General features: G+C 41.7%; 3 protein-coding genes across 4 annotated transcripts; 2 read left to right on the top strand and 1 right to left on the bottom strand.

Annotated features, from left to right (window-relative positions):
• The first annotated feature begins 420 nt into the window (after positions 1 to 420).
• Positions 421 to 1,924, top strand: LOC133424014 (small lysine-rich protein 1). Its single transcript, XM_061714378.1, has 2 exons — positions 421 to 675; positions 898 to 1,924. Exons 1-2 carry the CDS (start codon positions 658 to 660, stop codon positions 1,141 to 1,143), a joined length of 264 nt encoding a protein of 87 aa, XP_061570362.1. The 5' UTR covers positions 421 to 657; the 3' UTR covers positions 1,144 to 1,924.
• stmp1 (short transmembrane mitochondrial protein 1) lies at positions 1,352 to 2,959 on the bottom strand. The gene is made up of 3 exons (XM_061714377.1): positions 2,829 to 2,959; positions 2,580 to 2,633; positions 1,352 to 1,931 (listed from the first exon to the last, which is right to left on the bottom strand). Exons 1-3 carry the CDS (start codon positions 2,841 to 2,843, stop codon positions 1,860 to 1,862), a joined length of 141 nt encoding a protein of 46 aa, XP_061570361.1. The 5' UTR covers positions 2,844 to 2,959; the 3' UTR covers positions 1,352 to 1,859.
• Positions 2,960 to 3,092: 133 nt separating this feature from the next.
• On the top strand, positions 3,093 to 19,655 carry LOC133424409 (dynamin-1-like protein). 2 transcript variants are annotated; one of them, XM_061714998.1, is made up of 19 exons: positions 3,093 to 3,311; positions 4,743 to 4,884; positions 5,380 to 5,426; positions 5,521 to 5,592; positions 6,790 to 6,876; positions 7,244 to 7,406; positions 8,262 to 8,382; positions 8,460 to 8,591; positions 10,598 to 10,804; positions 11,013 to 11,133; positions 11,353 to 11,508; positions 11,980 to 12,069; positions 12,152 to 12,244; positions 13,034 to 13,087; positions 13,385 to 13,462; positions 17,185 to 17,316; positions 17,426 to 17,535; positions 18,690 to 18,849; positions 18,938 to 19,655. In XM_061714998.1, exons 1-19 carry the CDS (start codon positions 3,210 to 3,212, stop codon positions 18,992 to 18,994), a joined length of 2,124 nt encoding a protein of 707 aa, XP_061570982.1. In that variant the 5' UTR covers positions 3,093 to 3,209; the 3' UTR covers positions 18,995 to 19,655. The 2 variants fall into 2 exon arrangements, with proteins under 2 accessions (XP_061570982.1, XP_061570983.1); XM_061714999.1 differs by lacking the exon at positions 13,385 to 13,462.
• The last annotated feature ends 59 nt before the right edge of the window (positions 19,656 to 19,714 follow it).

Below are 19,714 nucleotides of genomic sequence, written 5' to 3'. Positions count from 1 at the left end.
GGAAATGGTCTTTAAAGCTTTTCACACATAACGATTAACACTTAAAGTAGATGTGCTCTTCAGATGGATGAAAAACATCTGTTTGGCAGTCATACTTACTTGCATCATTTAAGCATCTGGTTCCCTAATTTGGTCAATCATATCTGGAGACTGTCGTGAAACTGCAGAGGAGCTGTTTTTACTTCATATTTCCACCGAGGGGCTCCAAATCATGGATGATCAGGACTCGTTTCTGAACACTGGAGCCAGCTTGATTTAGATAAATCCTAAACTTCCTTCAGGATCGATAAAGTATCTATCCATCTAGATAAAGTTTTTGTCCTAATTTTTGCCAATGAAGCTGGAGTACAAATGTTATAGCACATCCAGTATCCATTCCCTTTGTTTCAGCCTCTCTATTAGATCAGCAAATCTTTCATCAAGGACTGTTTCCTATCTACTAAAGTATTTTTTACTTGGTACTACAAAATTTCCAGTACACAGTTTAAGCCGTGTGTTGTGTTGAAAGTGCCTCACACATTGGCAGCACGGTTAGAGATTTGCCTGAAAGGCCAGCGGCTTTATCCAAACAAGTCTGCTCTGTCTCTACGACAACAGCACATAAACAAATGGGGTATCAGTGTCTCGGCAAAGGACGTTCAGCTGCCACTTGCAGCAATGCCAAGCCTCAAACCGGTAAGATCTTTATTATTTTTGACAATTCCTCTGTATTTCACTCACTATTTGTTGTCCTAAACCATTAAATCATCTTATGTGGGGGGAAAAAACCCTACGTTTATGTATGAATCATGTCTTGCAGATGAGTACAGATTTCTCAATATGCTGAAGTACTCAGGAACAAACTAATTCAGTCTAGATTCCAAACATAAATTGAGTAAACTTTTATTTTGTTCAAAGCCCAACAAATCCAGGAAATCAAAGCCCCGCAGTTCCAAGTCTGCCAAGAAAAGTGGGAATCCAAAGTCACTCAGAAAGAAGTCCAACAGTGCCAAGATGGAGATGGACATCCTCAGTCCCACAGCCACCGAGAACCTGTACTACATTGCCCATAATGCAGCAGCCTTTCTGACGTTAATGGGCTTCGGGTGGCCAAAATCAACTGAAAAAAAAAAGAAAGGAACAAAGCAGAAGAGGAAAAAATAGATCATGAATTGTGAGAAACCCACGAGATTTTTTCCCCCCTCAGTAGGCACTAAGGGATGGATTTACAGGCCTACTTGTGACGCCACCTGGTGGACATATATATGTAACAACTCAAGTATACCAAGTTTGATGTCAGTTCAAAAGTTCAGGTCAATGCCTGAATTGTATCGGTAAAACGTGACTCGGTTAATGACGCAAAGACTGCAAATTTAATTATCTGCAACTTTATTGTTAGCTGCACAATTCAGAGGTGTGTTTGTGCTGATAAGAAACAATGTTTGGCAGTTTTCAAAGCGACAAGTTGGAAGCTTGCAAAACAAGTTCTTAGTTTTGTACAATACAATGCACTGTAGATAATATTATACACATCTAGTGTAGAGATTTTGTAGCATGCATAAGATAAAACACAACACTGCATGATAGAAAAGGTAAATGACAAGTGCCACTAAACTGGACTCAAAGTGATCCCATAAGTTAGTTTTACTAATATTGAGATCCAGTCTTCACACTATATACCTTATAAAAAAATAGGCTACATTGGGAAGTCGCCTTTAACACTAAGAGGAAAAAACCAAATACTTTTCCAGGCACTGTTTTTATTTTCATACATATTTCACATGATCAATCCTTTTATCAAATGTACACACACTGCACCAACAGAACCCTGTGAAATAAATAGTTGAACTTTTGTTGCTTGTAACGTAGTCCCCTTTTGTTCATTCTGGGGGTTTCTTCTTGGCCTCCGCGTCCTTCTTAAAATCTTCAAACTTCTTGGCAATGTTGGGGACCTAAACACGACACAAAACAGATCTCAGATAGTTTTCCCTAGAGATCCTGAATGGGAATTACAACAGGAGTGCCCATTCCTGGTTCTCAAGAGCCCCTATCCAGCATGTTTTAGATGGTTCCCTGCTTCCTCACACCTGATTAAAATTAATGATCATCAGCTTGTCATCAAGGTCTCTGGACAACTGTTGTGGTGACACAGCCAACAGTTTATCAGGGTGTGCTGAAGCAGGAAAACATCTAAAACAGGCAGAAGATAAAAGCAGTGATGATGTTGCTGATACAGTTGACAGTGACGTGACACACAATTCAACACAAGGTCATTCAAGGTGGTTTACATCAACATTAAAAGCGGCAAGACACAATTAAACAGTAAATAACCAATAAAATGATAAGAAAATAGGTAAAATAATAAAAAGCAATAGTTTAAGTAAGGGCAGTAGAGTACAGCAGGTAAGTATTTAATTTAAGAGTAAACAGGAATGTTCCCTCCAGAGACGTTCTTGTATATTAATTTTATTCCTCATTGCCCAAATTGCAGTGAAAATGTTACAAAAAACCCAACTCTAAAGGCAGACTAGGTTTTCAGACTGAGGCCCCTCGTTTGTGCAGAATCAGCACTGAGAAGAAAACAACATTCACAAACTTACTTCATAGTTTTGAGCGAGGTACATCCCCACAATATTGCCCAAGGTGAACCCAGCCTGTAGAAAAATTAGAAATTGAAAAGAAAAAGGTGAGTAATTGTGGTTTATCCAGTCAGAACAGTTTCCATAGCAGCATAATAAAATACATTGTGGCTGTCAGCGACTTTTGACGTTTAAGCTTCAAACAAGCACGAAACATTTACTATTGTCCTGAATATCACGTATATTTGATAAAAAATAAATTTGACTCACCAGAAATTGTAACATGATGGAATATAAAAGCCTCTAAATGTGAATGTCGATCAACGAACTGGTTGATAAAAATCAGTAAAGACTCGCAGACAGTCCAGCTGGCTAACGATGCTAAACTTCCGCGCAATAACACAAGAGTGCGCATGCGCGATAGAAGACGCTCTCGCGTTATTCTCGGGGAAAAACGGCATTGTAGTCTTATTTCTGGCTTCCGCCGTTATTATTCCCCGACGTAGAACTACAACTCCCAGCGCGCCACGGAGCCTCTCTGCCAGCCAGTGGGTGTTGTTGCAATGGTGGATACGGAGGGACATTGAATGACTTTGGCTCCATCACAAAAAGATTCCTTCACCAATTGGGTTTAATTCATAAACGGCGAGCATGGAGACTCTTATCCCTGTAATAAACAAGCTCCAAGATGTGTTTAATACCGTGGGCGCGGATATAATACAGCTGCCGCAGATTGCAGTGGTGGGGACTCAGGTAAAATGATTGTTTCATTTCATGTCAGTCGTGCTGTTAGCCCAATAACCTTGCTGTAATGAGAAATGGATGAGTAGTTAACCCGTAGGAGACCAAATCTAACCAGGTTAAACTGAAGTGAGGCTTGTCAGAGGTCGCTGGAAAGCTTTGTCAGTCTTTTTTGACAGCTGTGCACGCCGAGTCTGCTCTGGCAGGATCTCTCAGATCTATTTTGATATATCCACTTATCACTTGGGCCCCCTGTGGCTATGCTTGACTGAATCTGTCCATATCAGGGTATCAGAAAGCCTCTTTCATTCATTAATTCAGCTCACCTTTGGTGTAATTATACCACCAAAGCCAAGCTAAAGAAGTTGCAGGTAGAATATAATGATGCGTTCAGGATCCTCCTTAAGCTTCCAAGATGGACAAGTGCAAGCACTTTATTTGTTGATTGTTAATTAATGTTCCCACCTTCCATGCTCTGCTGAGGAATTTTATGTTTAAATGTATGTGTCGACTTCATGAGTCAGAAAATTGTCTAATAACTGCACTCACTAACATCAAACGGAGTGATACAAGCAGTACTGGAGTTGAGGGGGGATGAGGGGGGATGGCATCCCCCCGAAATAAAAACTGTCAAAATCATTCCCATTGTAAAACTGCCATCCCCCCCTTTCCATCCCTTATGTCATTTCATTAATGAGTGTGGTTTTACTGCTATTTCAACATTTAGTCATCACCAGAAAAATAACTTGACAATTTTCACCTGTTTCAAGTCAATTTTCACTTGAAATAAGTAGAAAAATCTGCCAGTGGGACAAGATTTATCTTCTCATTACAAGCAAAAAAATCTTGTTCCACTGGCAGATTTTTTCTGCTTATTTTAAGTGAAAATCTACTTGAAACAGGAGAAAGTTGTTGTTTTTTTTTTTTTACTAAAATGGGACATTTTAACTAGAAATAAGACAAATATTCTTGTTAAGATTTTGAGTTTTTGCAGTGATCCATTTTACTTATCCTGTGAAGGACAGAGTCATATTGATAAGTTCAGAAAACTGTTTTTTAATTGTTGTGTTTTGATGTATTTGATGTAAGCCCAGTGGATATTTAAAGCTTACAGAAGGCTGCATTTAACTGCTGCTATGTCATTCCTGCAGTATTTATGCAGCTGTTTTGGTCACTGATATTATTTGTAATATATTATATTATTTGCAATCAGCACAAATTATCTGTCCCCATATGATAAAATCCACCATCCCCCCTGATTTTTTTTTACAACTCGAGTACTGGATACAAGGTACACATCTGGACTATGGAAACACTGGAACAGATGTTTGCATGTATTTTAATGTGGGACCTGTAATTTTATGTATTTTATATGGAACCTTTTGAGTCTGTAATAAAGTATTCATTCATTCTTCTCTCATTCCTCCGCGCTTGTGTCTCCAGAGCAGTGGGAAGAGCTCGGTGCTGGAGAGCCTGGTGGGCAGCGACCTGCTCCCCCGCGGGACCGGCATCGTTACCAGGCGACCCCTCATCCTCCAGCTGGTTCACGTGGAGCCAGGAGATGCCAGGAAAAACGAGGATGGAGGTGGGTGACGTGGCCCTCTTATCCCAAGGTTGTTGAGAACGATCCCCGTGTTTTTGCTTCTCTAATTGTAGCCTCTTCTTCTTTTTTTTTGGCACATTTGCAGCTGATCATGGATGAAACCTTCACAGTGTTTGATGTCCAGTATGCAGAGAGCCCTTAAAGTTCTTGTTTTTTCATTGCCTTCCTAACCTCTTGCAGATGCCATAGGCTGAAAAAAAGCTTTACTTCTGATTTGCATATTACAGGTGTTTTCACATTCAATAACCTGGTTTTAGCTTTTCCCAGCCGAGCCTCCTCCTCCTCCCCCCCAGAGCCACGCCAGTGTTTCCAGCTCCCTTTAATCACCACGCCAGTCACTGCTATCATACATACAGCCTTGTGTTAGAATCACTTGCTTATCCTCCTGCACAGAGTAGTTTCTTTCAAGCTTTAATGCATTTCTTTGAGAATACAAACCTATAACTGCAACCTTGTATCTCTTATTGTGGCTTACAGGCAGAGAGGGTGAAGAGTGGGGCAAGTTTCTACACACCAAGAATAAGGTAGCAATGTATAAAAGTATTGAATAATGTCAGCTATTACTGTGATTGTTGGTTGTTTTTGATTATTTTTTTTTTTTTTTTTAACTTTCTGTAGATCTACACAGATTTCGATGAAATCAGACAGGAAATCGAAAACGAAACAGAGCGAGTATCAGGGAATAATAAGGTGAGACATGAATGGAGGTCAGATGGAGGTGAATGGAGGTCAGTTGGTAATTGAAAGGTTATAAAATTATGAGAATGTGGGACATGAGCAAAAATGTGATTTCATTTTCTAGTTAGGAAGCAAAGGTAGAATATCCTGCACAAGAACTTATTCAGCTTAACATGTAGAAGTGTTTATCTGTCTTTTGATATTTAGTCACCTTTCTGCAAATAAATGGCTCAGTGGCTTACAGGTAACACATTCAGAGGGTGATCCAGCGATTTGGTCTGAAATTTTGTCTGAGAACCGTGCTTGTTACAGGTGCTTTGACTGCACCAGGAAAACAGAAACAGTAGTTAGTGAATGTAACTCCAGTTCTGTGAGTGTCTACTGTGGTTACCCTGTTAAAACTACAAGCTCTTCAAGAAGGTTCAGTTTTGTCCTCATAACAGATGTTTGTATGTAAAGAGGATGCACAGGTGGACTCATTATATCATTATAATTGTCGGGGTGTTATTTCCCCATGCGTTGACATTTCCTGAAGCTTGTGTGTCTCGAGGAGTTTTCTAGTTTTCTAAAGCACAACATTTGGCGAAGACATGTATAAGTCATTCACATTTACTTAGATTCCTGCTCACAATTCAGTGCCAGGATTTACACCATTATGCTTGGCATATATTGCATTTACCATCACGCTTGTAGAGATTAGTAACATGAGCCCCCACTGTTGAATATCTTACTCCTAGGTGACTGTTTACACGCACGTGTGCACACGAGGTCGGTCATGCCTCAACACATTGTCTTGAGAATAAAAGTGAAGCATCATCTTTCAGTTTAACAATGAAAAACATTATTGAAAGTGCTGATATCAGCACTGTTTTCCCATGAGGGTAGACATGCAGCTGAATTTGCATTAAATTAGATTTTCTTTGTAATCAATAGTATGCTGAATTTAATTTACTTAAGTTACAGTCTTCAAATTTCTGATCTATTCCTATTTATTCCCATGTTATATCATTAAATTCTTCATATTGTCATTGATGCTCATGGAATGTTTCTAGCTTTTAAAATTGCTGGAATGTATTATCCCATAGTTAAGGGTGTTTGTGAATGGCTTCTTAATTATTTAGCAGCCATCAAACATGTGGCTAGAATAGATATTAACTAGGACCTTATGATCATCCAGTCAGTAATGAAGCGATTATTGTTCGTCTGCAGGGAATCAGCGATGAACCGATCCACCTGAAGATCTTCTCTCCACATGTCGTCAACCTCACGCTGGTGGATCTGCCAGGAATCACCAAGGTAACGCACGCTGAACTTCCTGCTTCCAGCTCCCTCAAAACGAAGCTTTGATCATCAGAGACCCCCGTGGGGAAATGTGTGCTTTCAAGTGATTGTTAATAATCACCTAGAAACCCAAGATTTAGCGAAAACAACCGGTCATTGACGTCATTTTAACATTTTGTACCCGACAGGGATTTTATATATTTAGTCTGGTGTTTTGAATCAGTGCTGGCGAAGTCCAGATGTGCAGAGCTTTGATTCCAGCCTGATTAGCTGTCCTCTCTGGTTAAGCAGATATTTATTTTAGGAAATCCCCTGCCGTATTGTCTAGCAAGGCTGACTGACATGTACTGTCTTTATTTTTTATTGGTCTGGTGTTCCTCAGGTACCCGTGGGTGACCAGCCCAAGGACATCGAGATTCAGATTAAAGATCTAATCGTGAAGCACATCTCCAACCCGAACAGCATCATCCTGTCTGTAACGGCGGCGAACACAGACATGGCGACGTCAGAGGCCCTGAAGGTGGCGCGGGAGGTGGATCCTGACGGTAGGAAGACCTGAGACTCCACCCCACTTCCATTAGAGTGTTTCACTTTATGTGTCTTTTAGGGCTGTTCGATTTTGCCCCAAAATAAAATCTCGATTTTTTTCTCTCAAAATCCGATTTTCGATTACGATTACGATTATTTTGTGAATTGACAAAAGGCAAAGAGATTATTTCAAATATGCTGTTTTTTTATTGAACATTTGCCCCATTGGGCTTTAAGTGCAAACTGTGCTCTTATTAAACCAAAAATGAATGAATAAAGTAAAAAATATAATAAAATATAAAGTTTTATCTCTGAAAAAAAAATCAGCAAATCAGCACTTTCAAACATACAGTAAGTTATATTTCCAATTAAATAAAACAAGACATTTTCTAATTAAACTAAACTGGGTCTTTGCATGCTAAATAATAATGCAACCCATGAAGGAGGTAGAGGTGTGTAATGTCAGTCATTACATTTGCTATTCACATTTGCAAGTTTTTTGCAAGGAACACGAGCCGGTCTACGGCATCTGGCTTGAGGGATGCCCGGTGGCATGTTACAACGCCCCCTCCTACACTAAAGGGCCTCTCCCATGGGGCACTTGTCGCAGGTATTGAGAGGTATTTCCATCAATCATTAATATGGTATCAATCATTAATATGTGTGCAGGCAAGTTTAAAAAAAAAAAAAAAAAAAAAAAAAAAAAGTGAAAAATCGATTTTACGAGTTTCACGTTTTAACATCGTTCTAATTACATAATCGCGATTACGATTTAAAATCGATTAATCGAACAGCCCTAGTGTCTTTGTCCTCACCTAGTAACCACTTTGATGGTACTCATTGAGCTTTTTTGAACATATCTGATTGATCAGGCCGGAGGACCCTGGCTGTGGTGACCAAGCTGGACCTGATGGACGCTGGTACCGATGCTATGGATGTGCTGATGGGCAGAGTCATCCCAGTCAAACTGGGCATCATCGGTTGCGTTAACAGGTCTCTAAATCTTCCAGCACTCAGATATGTTGATACGGTTCAGGCTTCCCTCTCTAAACACGGGTTTGAACTTTCAGGAGCCAGTTGGACATCAACAATAAGAAGTCGGTGGCTGATGCGATCCGTGACGAGCACGCCTTCCTGCAGAAGAAATATCCATCTCTGGCCAACAGAAACGGAACCAAATACCTGGCCCGAACCCTCAACAGGTGAGCAAGACCTCACTCGTTTGTGCACCGTGTAACGATCTGTGACGACGGGTGCTTCCTCTGAGTGCAGATAAAGCACAAGAGAGGTCGTTTAAAAGATACTAAACGCGGATCAGTGAACAGGATTATCGTCTCTTTAGAGGATTTACAACCGAGCTTTAAAGACGTTGCTCGCCACAGATGTACTGAAATCCACCGCTCTGTGTTACAACAGTAGACTCCCACAGCATGGTGCTGCCACCGCTGTGCTTCACAGTGAAGATGGTGCTCTTTTGGCTTAAAGTCTCTCATTTATCCCTCAAATCCATATCACTGTCATCCTTAGCTGTTCCTATGTGCACAAATGCTCCCCGCATCAATGTGGCACTGGTGTGGTTTTTGTTTCTGTACTGTTGATTCTACAAAAGGATCAAGTTACTAAAGACTGCTAATGAATTAAACCATCATTAACTCACACTGTAACCAAGAAAACACGTCAAATGTTAAAAGTGAGATGTTTTACCATCTCATAAGAAGCATTCGCTTATTTAGATTTTTGTGGCAGCAACACGTTTCAGGAAAGTTTGGACATGGGCAAAAAAAATAAAAGCTGATAATGTGAAAGGTATTAAAAAGAAACACCTTGAGGGGCATTTTGGAACTAATTAGGTCATTTAGCAACAGTTCAGTGGCACGACTGAGTGTAAAAATAACGTCTCAGGACAGCAGATTCTCTCCAAAGTAAAGATGGCATGAGATTCATAAATCTGTCCACAAGCTGTGAAACCATTTCAAAATAAATTGCAAAGACTGTCATACTCATACTATCATCAAAAGAGTCACAGAATCTGGAGGAATCTCTGTAGGCATGGGGAATGTCTGTGGTCTTTGGGGCCTCACTGCATTAAAAATAGGCTGGATCCTGATAACGCAGTTTGCTGTGTCATTTACAAATGCAGGACAAAGCCCCGTCAAGCAAAGAAGAAACCATCATCTAAATATGCCGCAGTCTTCTCCGGGATAAAAATCTCATTTAAAGCTTATTTAAAATAGATAGACATAAATGAGAAAAACTCTCCTGTGATAGGGTAAATCTAAATTTGAAATTGGTTTGTTGCACCTTGGACGTCGTGTCCTCTAGACGAGAGAGAAAAGACGTAATTCAGCTTGTTGTCAGCAGTTCAAAAGCCAGTATCTCTGAAGACGTGGAGGTGCATCAGTGTCCCTGGAAATCTGGAAAAGGACAAGTCTATGCTGGAAAATAATATATATATATATATATATATATACAGGACTGTCTCAGAAAATTAGAATATTGTGATAAAGTTATTTATTTTCTGTAATGCAAATAAAAGAACAAAAATGTCATACATTCTGGATTCATTACAAATCAACTGAAATATTGCAAGCCTTTTATTATTTTAATATTGCTGATCATGGCTTACAGTTTAAGATTAAGATTCCCCCAATATTCAAATTTTTTGAGATAGGATATTTGAGTTTTCTTAAGCTGTAAGCCATGATCAGCAATATTAAAATAATAATAGGCTTGCAATATTTCAGTTGATTTGTAATGAATCCAGAATGTATGACATTTTTGTTTTTGTATTACAGAAAATCACAATATTCTAATTTTCTGAGACAGTCCTGTGTATATATATGTGTATATGTATAAAATATAGGTATCTGCTCTCATGCATATGTCTTTCATTTTTCAGCCTATATCAGCCTGTATCAGACAGAAATGGCTCACTTTCAACATTTGATGTGTGTTTTGTGTTCTATTGCTAATAAAATAAGCGTTTATGACATTTGTAAAACATTACAAATGTCATAGTTTACACATTGTCCTAATGCTTTTTGGAACTGGGGATTCAAATCTGTGTGAATTTTGACGGTGCTTTGTTGCCAGGACACATGTGTCGGCATCAGCACGTTGTGTGTGGAGAGCAGCCCCGGCATTAGAGGATTGCCATTGTCTGTCATTGAAAAGTGCAACGCTCTGCCCTTTCCCGTCACAATGTCAGGTTACTGATGCATCACATCAGAGAGTGTCTCCCTGAGCTGAAGACTCGGATCAACGTCCTGGCAGCTCAGTACCAGTCCCTGCTGAGCAGCTACGGCGAACCCGTGGAAGACCAGAGTGCCACCCTGCTCCAGCTCATCACCAAGTTTGCCACCGAGTACTGCAACACCATCGAGGGCACGGCCAAATACATCGAGACGGCAGAGCTGTGAGTACCCCCTTCCCACCACACGGGGGCGCTGTTGGTCCGCGGCAGGAGAAACCAGCAGAACCACTGCACCGGTTTCATCATTTCACATGATCCAACTGTGTAAGCCGAGGCACGCACGAGCCTCGGTTGAAGGGGGAGCTGACAGGAGCGCGGGCCACGGGGTTCACATCACAGCTAATATCCCCCCGGCTGCTTTTTTTTCCAGGTGCGGAGGAGCCCGAATTTGTTACATATTCCATGAGACTTTTGGCAGAACCTTGGAGTCTGTGGATCCTCTGGGAGGACTGAGCACCATCGATATCTTAACAGCCATAAGGAACGCAACAGTGAGTGCAGCTGCATTGTCTCATCAGTGCAGCATCATTACCGACCCTGCAGTTGCCTCTTGACGCCTCACTTTAGTGCTGTATTGTTAAACAACAAAAACTGCAAGCCAATTTTTTTACTTATTTATTTATTTTCATCAGACACAGTTTATTCCACTTACTTGGCACATTTCTCCGTCCCGTTGCTAAGCAAGATCCCGTTCCCCCCCTGTCCGCTAGGGCCCGCGTCCGTCCCTGTTTGTGCCGGAGGTTTCCTTCGAGCTGTTGGTGAAGAAGCAGGTGAAGCGCCTGGAGGAGCCCAGTCTGCGCTGCGTGGAGCTGGTCCACGAGGAGATGCAGAGGATCATCCAGCACTGCAGCAACTACAGCACGCAGGTGTGCAGGGCGCCGCGCAGGTTTCATCTAGGGCTGTGCGATTTTGGACAAAAATAAAATTCAGATTTTTTTTTTCTCTGAAAACCCGATTTTCGATTTCTTTGGAAAAACTACAAAAGACAATGGAATAAATTGTTTCAAATATTTTATCTTTATTTTTAAAGAAAAATAGCAAACAAATTTCCCTATTGGGAATGAATTGCAATTGAAAGTTACTGTAAATCCTCCTTGAGTTTAGTAAAGTGACAACATTTACAATTTTCTTGACCAAACAAAGATGACTAGACGAGCTCTGTCTGTAATGCAGCCAGCTGCAAAAAAGGAAAATCGATTTTCCGATTTTCCTTTTTTTTAACATCGTCTTGATTAATAAATCCGATTTAGATTTAAAATCGATTAATCGCACAGCCCTAGTTTCTTCCTTCCCTTCCACGCCGTACGCGCTCGTAATCACCATGTTCTGCTCTGCAGGAGCTGCAGAGATTCCCTAAGCTGCACGAGGCCATCGTGGAGGTGGTCACCTCCCTCCTGAGGAAGAGACTGCCCATCACCAATGAGATGGTACCAACCTTTGTTCTGTATTCGCCTCAAACACCTTCATCCTTTAGGCTGCAGTGTTTAAATCTCTGTTTTCTCTTTACAGGTCCACAACTTGGTCGCAATCGAGCTGGCATACATCAACACCAAGCATCCAGACTTTGCCGATGCCTGTGGGGTCATGAACAACAACATAGAGGTTTGTACTCATTTGAAAATAAATGTATTCAAAGTAGGGCTCGGCGATATGGCCTTTTATTAATATCTCGATATTTTTAGGCCATGTCACGATACACGATACATATCTTGATATTTTGCCTTAGCCTTGAATTAACACTTTAATGCCTACTGTGCAATCACACCAGTATGATGATTCTATATGTCTACATTAAAACATTCTTGTTCATACTGCATTAATATATGCTCATTTTAAACTTTCATGCAAAAAGGGGGAAATCACAACTAAGTAGAATTTACCAAAACTGTATTTATTAAACAGTTACTAAGCAGTGAGCGGCACAAATATAAAAATTGAAATGAAGGAGAGACGAGAGAGTGAGAAAAGCCTGTAATTTAATGCTAAAAGCAAATGCGTGACAATGTATACTCGAATATTCACGATATAGTCATTTTGTACATTGCACAGAGTAGAAGCCGAGATACATCGAATATACTCGATATATCGCCCAGCCCTAATTCAAAGTTACTGTTAATGTGCATTTTGTATATCGTTTTTTTATTTTTTTTTATTATGACATCATTCGTCATCCAAGTCTATAACTCATTTTTAAGGGGATTCATATATATCAAACACAGAAACTAATCTTCACAGCGACACCATGATGTGTTTTTAATCAGTTGAATGGTTTAACATTAATCAGTTGTTTAAAAATTAAGAAGCCTCCCTTCATTATTCCGGCCTCCGATATTTTCCTTGTTTATCGAACACCATCAGCTGTTCCGAGCGTCTATTTTTGTGTGCTTTTAGGAGCAAAGGCGAAACAGGATGAGAGAGCTGCCGACTGCAGTGCCCAGGGACAAGGTAAAAGGAAGAAATCTGTTTCAAATCTGATAAAGGCGGCTCATTTGTTCTAATTTCTGATTAAAGTCCGGCCGCGTCCCTCAAGGCGCTACAGAATGAGGACCTGTGAAGCAAAGGCGCCGCACGGTTTCCATCGAAGCACTTTATCCTGCATCTTTTCTCTCGTTCTAAGAGTCTCTTCAGCTCTGATCTTCCAGCCTCCTTTTATTCTGATCATCCACATTTCTTTTCAGTGCCTCTTTTTTTTTTTTCTTTTTCGTTTCTCTTCTCCAATTCCTGCTCTCATATTCCTGCTAGTCTGGCAAAGGCCCGCCTGGCCCAGTTGTGGTTTCTGGGGAGGCTTATGCGTCTGCATCAGACATGGATAGTGCCAAGGTGGGCTCATAACGCAGCTCGCTGGCTCTGTGCCCGGATGGCTGTGGGTTATGGTGGTGGGGCATGGATGGATGGATGGATGGATGGATGGATGGATGTGCATGGGCTGCTGGCATGCAACATGATCTTTGTCTGCTCATGTGCTCTGGGTTTGTCCTCCCTCAGCCTGACTGAACTTGCACTAACAACAGTTCTGCAGTCTGTTTTAACTGACATGCGTTTCAGAAAAAAAAAACTCCCTCTCCTCCTTTTTCCAACTTCCTAATGCCTTTGGATGCTCTATTTTTTTCCCTCTTCAGTGATTGCAATTGCAGACGGAGGTCAGCTCTGCCTATGCGCTAGCCTGGCCAGCTATTCACAGCGACTGCATGAAAATGGTCTCTCATGAAACGGGTCTGGTAGCCTTCCTTTTTACAGCCGTTTCCACCCATGCAATACGTAGTGGAGCAACCACAACAGGTTGAGGGCCGGGTGTATGTGACGGCTCAAACAAGAATGTCCCACAACCACTCTTCAAAAACAACCAAAAGTGCTGCAGAATTGCTAATAACACCATGGATCAATATGATTTTACTGCAAAACAGCAGTAACAGCCACTCCACTTCATACCCTCTTTGGTGTCTTTTGTTGATACTAGGCAAGGTCGTGCAAGTTTATTTATGTAATACAATTCAGCAACAAGGTGATCAAAGTGCTTTACAGGGACATTTAAAAACCACATAGCAGGAAATAAAAGCATGGTTTAAAATTTTAACACAAAGAAAGAGGAAAAAGTGCAATAGGCAAAGAGAGTACCGGTAGTTTAAAAAAAATCAAGTTTTGAAACTCAAGCTTAAAAGTATCAGTGCAGATTTGGAGCTTTATTCAAATGCAGCTGAGAACAGGTGAGTCTTGATCCTGGATTTAGATAAACTGAGTGTTTCAGCTGATCTGAGGCTTTCTGGGGGTTTGTTCCAGACATGTGGAGCATAAGCTGAATTCAGCCTCTCCATGTCTGGTTCTGACTCTGGGAACTGATAAAAAACCAGATCCCGATGACCTGAGGGGTCTGGAAGGTTCATACTGGGCCAGGAGATCCCTGATGTGTTCCTGGACCATTCAGAGCTTTATAGAGCAGCATCATAACTTTAAAGTCTGTCCTCTGACAGACAGGCAGCCAGTGTAAAGACCTTAGAGATGGACTGATGTGGTCCACTTTTCTGGTCTGAGTGAGGACTGGAGCAGCAGAGTTCTGGATGAGCTGCAGTTGGCTCACTGATTTTTTTTTTTTTTTTTTAGGTAAACCTGTAAAGATGCTGTCACAATAATCAAGCTACTATAGATGAATGCATGGACCAGTTTTTCCAGGTCCTGCTGAGACATTAGATCTTTTATCCTTGATATATTCTTAAGGTGATAGTAGGCTGTCACCTTAGTCACTGTAGTCAATCACTACACCCAGATTTCTGGCCTGGTTGGTGTTTTTTAGGTTTATAGATTGAAGTGCTGTGGTGACCTGTGATTGTTTTGTCTTTGGCTTCAAATACATTTACCTCAGGTTTGGAGAAAGTTGTGGCACATCCAGTCATTAATCTCCTCAGTGCATTTACCAAGAGCCTGTACAGGCCTCGGTCTTCTGGTGACATTGTAATATATCTGCGTGTCATCTGCATAGCTATGGTAACTTATTTTGTTGTTCTTTATAATCTGTGCCAGTGGGAGCATGTAGATGTTAAACAGAAGCGGTCCCAGGATGGAACCGTGGGGAACTCCACTTGTGATTTTTGTCACCTCAGATGTAAAGTTACCTATTGACACAAAGTACTTCCTGTTCTCTAAGTACGTTTTGAGCCAGTTTAGTTACAGAAAAATCCGACCAGTTCTCCAGTGGCCCGAGTAATATATTGTGGTCAACTGTATCAAACGCAGAACTGAGACCCAGTAAAACTAGTCTGATTGTCGGTCTGCCTATGGCACATCATGCTTGGTTTCTTATTCCTATCCAATGACGTAAAGAGGCAGTTTCTTCTTTGTACCGTCGCCTGGAAACCAAAGTGCAATCCAGAGGACGCAGATTACATTTTTTGTATCAAAAGAGTAAAGAATTATAATGTCTGGCCAGGCTGTATATGATCTATGTGCAGTATAATCATACCAGACAGAGGAGAAGGATTAGTCAAAGATTATAAAGGCATTGTGTTCAAGGGGGACTTTATGAACACTTTTTTGAATTGGTGATTTACATTTTTAGTTTGAAAATGAATCAGATGACTGAATGAAACACAAATGGACAACATAAACCTGCAAAATGTCCAGACAATTGCGAAGCATCCCTAGTATGCTTAATAATGACATAAAAAAGGCACATTTTACAAACAGGCATAAAAATATCTTGAAGAGAGAGGCAAAATGACAACGAGTAGGCAAAATGTGCCACAAAGGGATGCACAATCACCACAGTAATGATATCTACTGACCATTAGAGGATTCTAGATGAACACAGGTGTATAGAATGCATAATGACAATAGAAGATGGGTAAAAGACCACACAATTACAAAAAAAACACAAGGGAAGAGAAAACAACCACAGAGAAATGCTAAATAAAAACACACATTGTCACCCACTTGAGATAAGGGGCTTATTCATATTTTTCTGACATTTTTCAGAAAACCAAAAGCAACTAAACCAAATATTTGGTTCAGTTGCTTTTGGTTTTTGAAAAAATATGACTTGGGCCCTTATCTTATGAGGGTGACGGGATGTAAAATGACCCACATGGAAGCAAAATCAACAAAGAGAGATATAAAAATAAAAGCCACAGGAGAATTCTCAAAACGCAGAGGTTTAAAAACGTAACCTGAGTGCTAAACGATCACGAAGATGTGAAATGACTTGAATGGATTCCAAAATGACAACAAAAGAATGCAATGAAAACACAGTGAAGGGATACAAATATACCGCATAGAGCTACTATGTGGACACACATTTGTAAAATGACATGAAGGGATGCAAACATCTTCAGAGAAATACAAAATTACCTCTAAAAAAGCTAACAGACCGTCTTGGGATTGAAAATGACCATTAAATGCTAAATGAACACACCAGAGTATAAGCATCATCAGTAAAAGCAGGATGCAAAAATAACCAACGAGGTACAGAATAGTCTCATAAGGATTCAAAACCACCACAAAGGAATGCTAAATCAAACGGGCACAAAATGAAGGTATGCAGCCTAGAGGATGCATAACTATCCGGCAGGGAAAAGGAAATGAACACAAGTGCAACATAACCATAAAGAGATGCTAAATGACCACTCAGAGGCACAAAATGGTGTCTCTGCCGGGTGTTTACAAGTCCTGTGCCTAATGGTGGATTGGGCAGCGTGGGTGCCGTGGTGATGGTTTCGGTTTGTTGGACAGTCTGTTGACTGGTGATCCCGACTCTTTCTCTTGCACCACACGCTGACATGAGCGGTTACGATGCCGCACGCTCCAGATGGAGGCAATTCTTTCTCTGGAGTCAGTCGCATCAACGCTACCGAGATTACATTCAGCCCCGGCCAGGTTTTTTCTTCTAATGATGAACTTTGCTTTCCGTTTTTATGTGCTCTTCCGTGCGTGTTTGACTGCAAATAGTTGCTTCTGAGTCATGGTTGCTGTGCTAACTCTCCCCCCGACCACGCGATGAACCCTGGTGACGACGGGGAGCTGCTCTGATAACAAGTGTGTTGTTCTGGTCTCAGGCCCCGGCTGCAGGGCCCATGGGAGAGCAGGACGGCACGGGGAACTGGAGGGGGATGCTGAAGAAGGGGGAGGACGCCCCCGGCTCCGGACCCGGGAGTCCCCTCAAAGGAGCCGTCAACCTACTCGATGTGGTAAACCAACGCCGACTGTTACGTAGCGTCACTTTCTCGTCCAGAACGATTTTGCAGCTCTTTGTGATCTTCTTTTGGGGTTGGGGCTTTGATTATTTCCTCCTTCAAGCCTGTACCAGTCGCCAGGAAACTGTCGTCACGTGAGCAGCGAGACTGCGAGGTCATCGAGCGCCTCATCAAGTCCTACTTCCTCATCGTCCGCAAGAACATCCAGGACAGGTAGAACCACGAATTCTTGAAGCTGAAGCATCGATTTATCTTTGTTCAACATCTGTTCGACACCAAAAGGCCCCGCTATTTTAAAGGATCACTAGATCTTAGATGTTTGCAATTTTATGGCACTTTTCCACAAGTACCTACTCAGCTCTACTCATCTCATCTCAGCTCGACTCAACTCGGCCTGGTTTCTTTTCCATAACAATTCAGCACCTGGAGCAGAAGTAGTTGGAGCGAAGCTGCTGTGACGTATTTGATTGTGTGATCTAAAAAAAAAGACAACAACACTAATGATGTAGAACATGGAGGAGATGATAGATGTGCTGCTGGGTCTGTGACTTGTGTTCAATATCAAGTTAAAAAATGAGAGGGAGAGAAGCTTCAAGCTTTTTGTTTGTTTGTCTCGGCGCTGCTGAAAAGTCTGTTGGTAGCTGCAAGCAGCTATGAAGTGACAGAGCTCCTGGTGGATCTGGTCGTTCCTTATCACCCGTCTAGATCCTTTTTAATTCTCTCCTCAGCCACCAGGTTTATGAACATCTGCACCTCAGAGTTGGATCACCAAACAGACTTTTGCGCTGCCATTGCTAGTCGAATAAAATGAACAAGAAGCCGACAGAGTCGCTATTTCGCTGATGTCACATCCTGACTCAGACGTCTGACTCCAACCCCCCGACCAATCGGTGGCCTGTAGTGTGATGACATCAGATACAGCCAACTCAGCCGCTTAGAACCTCGGCAGAAAAAGTATCTACTCGGCACGTTAGACCATAGTTGGAAAGCACCAAACCGAGTGGAGGCGAGCCGAGCCGGGCTGAGTAGGTACTAGTGGAAAAGTGCCATTAGACTTTGACCTGCAAATTATTGCTTCAGTAAAAATGGGAGCTTAGAACTTTGTAAGTTAAAACGTGTCATCTTCCTGTTGGAAGTATTTCCACACTGGTTGTTGGAGCTGAACTTCCCTCCTGGGTTGGGAGATTTAAACAGTTCACAGGTATCATCTCCTCAAACGGCGTGATTCATCAACAGGAGTGACCACCTGGCGGGTCGACCTGCAGCCTCTCCATTCAGGGGGAACAACACCGCCACCAGGAAACCGTTCCACCTCGTTCTCACCCATCTGTCCGCCTGTTTCCTCTCCCTCTCTCTCCCTGCCACAGTGTGCCAAAGGCGGTGATGCATTTCCTGGTCAACCATGTGAAGGACAGTCTCCAGAGCGAGCTCGTTGGACAGCTGTACAAATCTGGCCTCCTCAACGATCTGCTGACCGAGTCGGAAGATATGGCCCAGCGGCGCAAGGAGGCTGCAGACATGCTGCAGGTAACACCTCCTCGTTCCTCTGGTGTTTCCTTTCTTAGTTTTTATTTTTATTTCTTGTATTTACATTTTTCCCCATTGTTATCTGCAGGCATTGCAGAGAGCCAGTCAGGTGATCGCCGAGATCAGGGAAACACATCTGTGGTGAAAAGTCAGTTCACACCTCACCTGTAATCTCCTCATCACAAACGCTCCACGCTCTCATCATGTCTGAACTCGAAGTCCTGGGTGTGCGTCTCAGCGTGCAGCAGGTCTCGAAGTAAATTAAGAAATGCAGGACGAGTGAATATTTAAAATGCTTGATGTTATTTAGGACACATAAACTGCTCTGCTCCGTCGGGGGCAGACAGGCAGCCACAGCACTTCTCCGTTTTGACAGATTGTAGTCGACCGGGATGGAAGTGGACTTACGAGTGAAAGTTGGGATTTTGGCAGCTCCATAAAAGATCCGGAAAGTATTTGAGCTGCAAGTTGTAAAATGATAAAAAATTGCTTCTCGGTCCTTAATTTGCAACGGTTTGGATTAGATGTAGCGCTGCTGTCAGAAGCCGCCGAACCTTCACTGGTTTTACATTATTTGCACTACTGTCACCACACTGTAATATATAGCGAGGCGTTGGTCCTGACACTGTTTCCATCAGATTTATTTATTGTTGTGTTTATTTAAATGTGTGGACAGTTTCACGAGCACTATTGGAACAAGTTCTTTGGTTAAGTTTACATATCGCTGCCTATATGTGATACTCATGGTGCACTGTGACTCTGTACGGTCCCCTAAATAATGAATAAATAGAGGTATTTTATTGCCATTCACTTGGTTTGGACTCGTATGTGGGGGGAGTGGGAATTATTGGAAATGCAGTAAAGG

This window comes from Cololabis saira, chromosome 23 (assembly GCF_033807715.1).
Source record: "Cololabis saira isolate AMF1-May2022 chromosome 23, fColSai1.1, whole genome shotgun sequence".
NCBI lineage: Eukaryota > Metazoa > Chordata > Actinopteri > Beloniformes > Belonidae > Cololabis > Cololabis saira.
The sequence above is the reverse complement of the archived record's forward strand: the minus strand, read 5'-3'. Positions and strand labels throughout refer to the sequence as shown.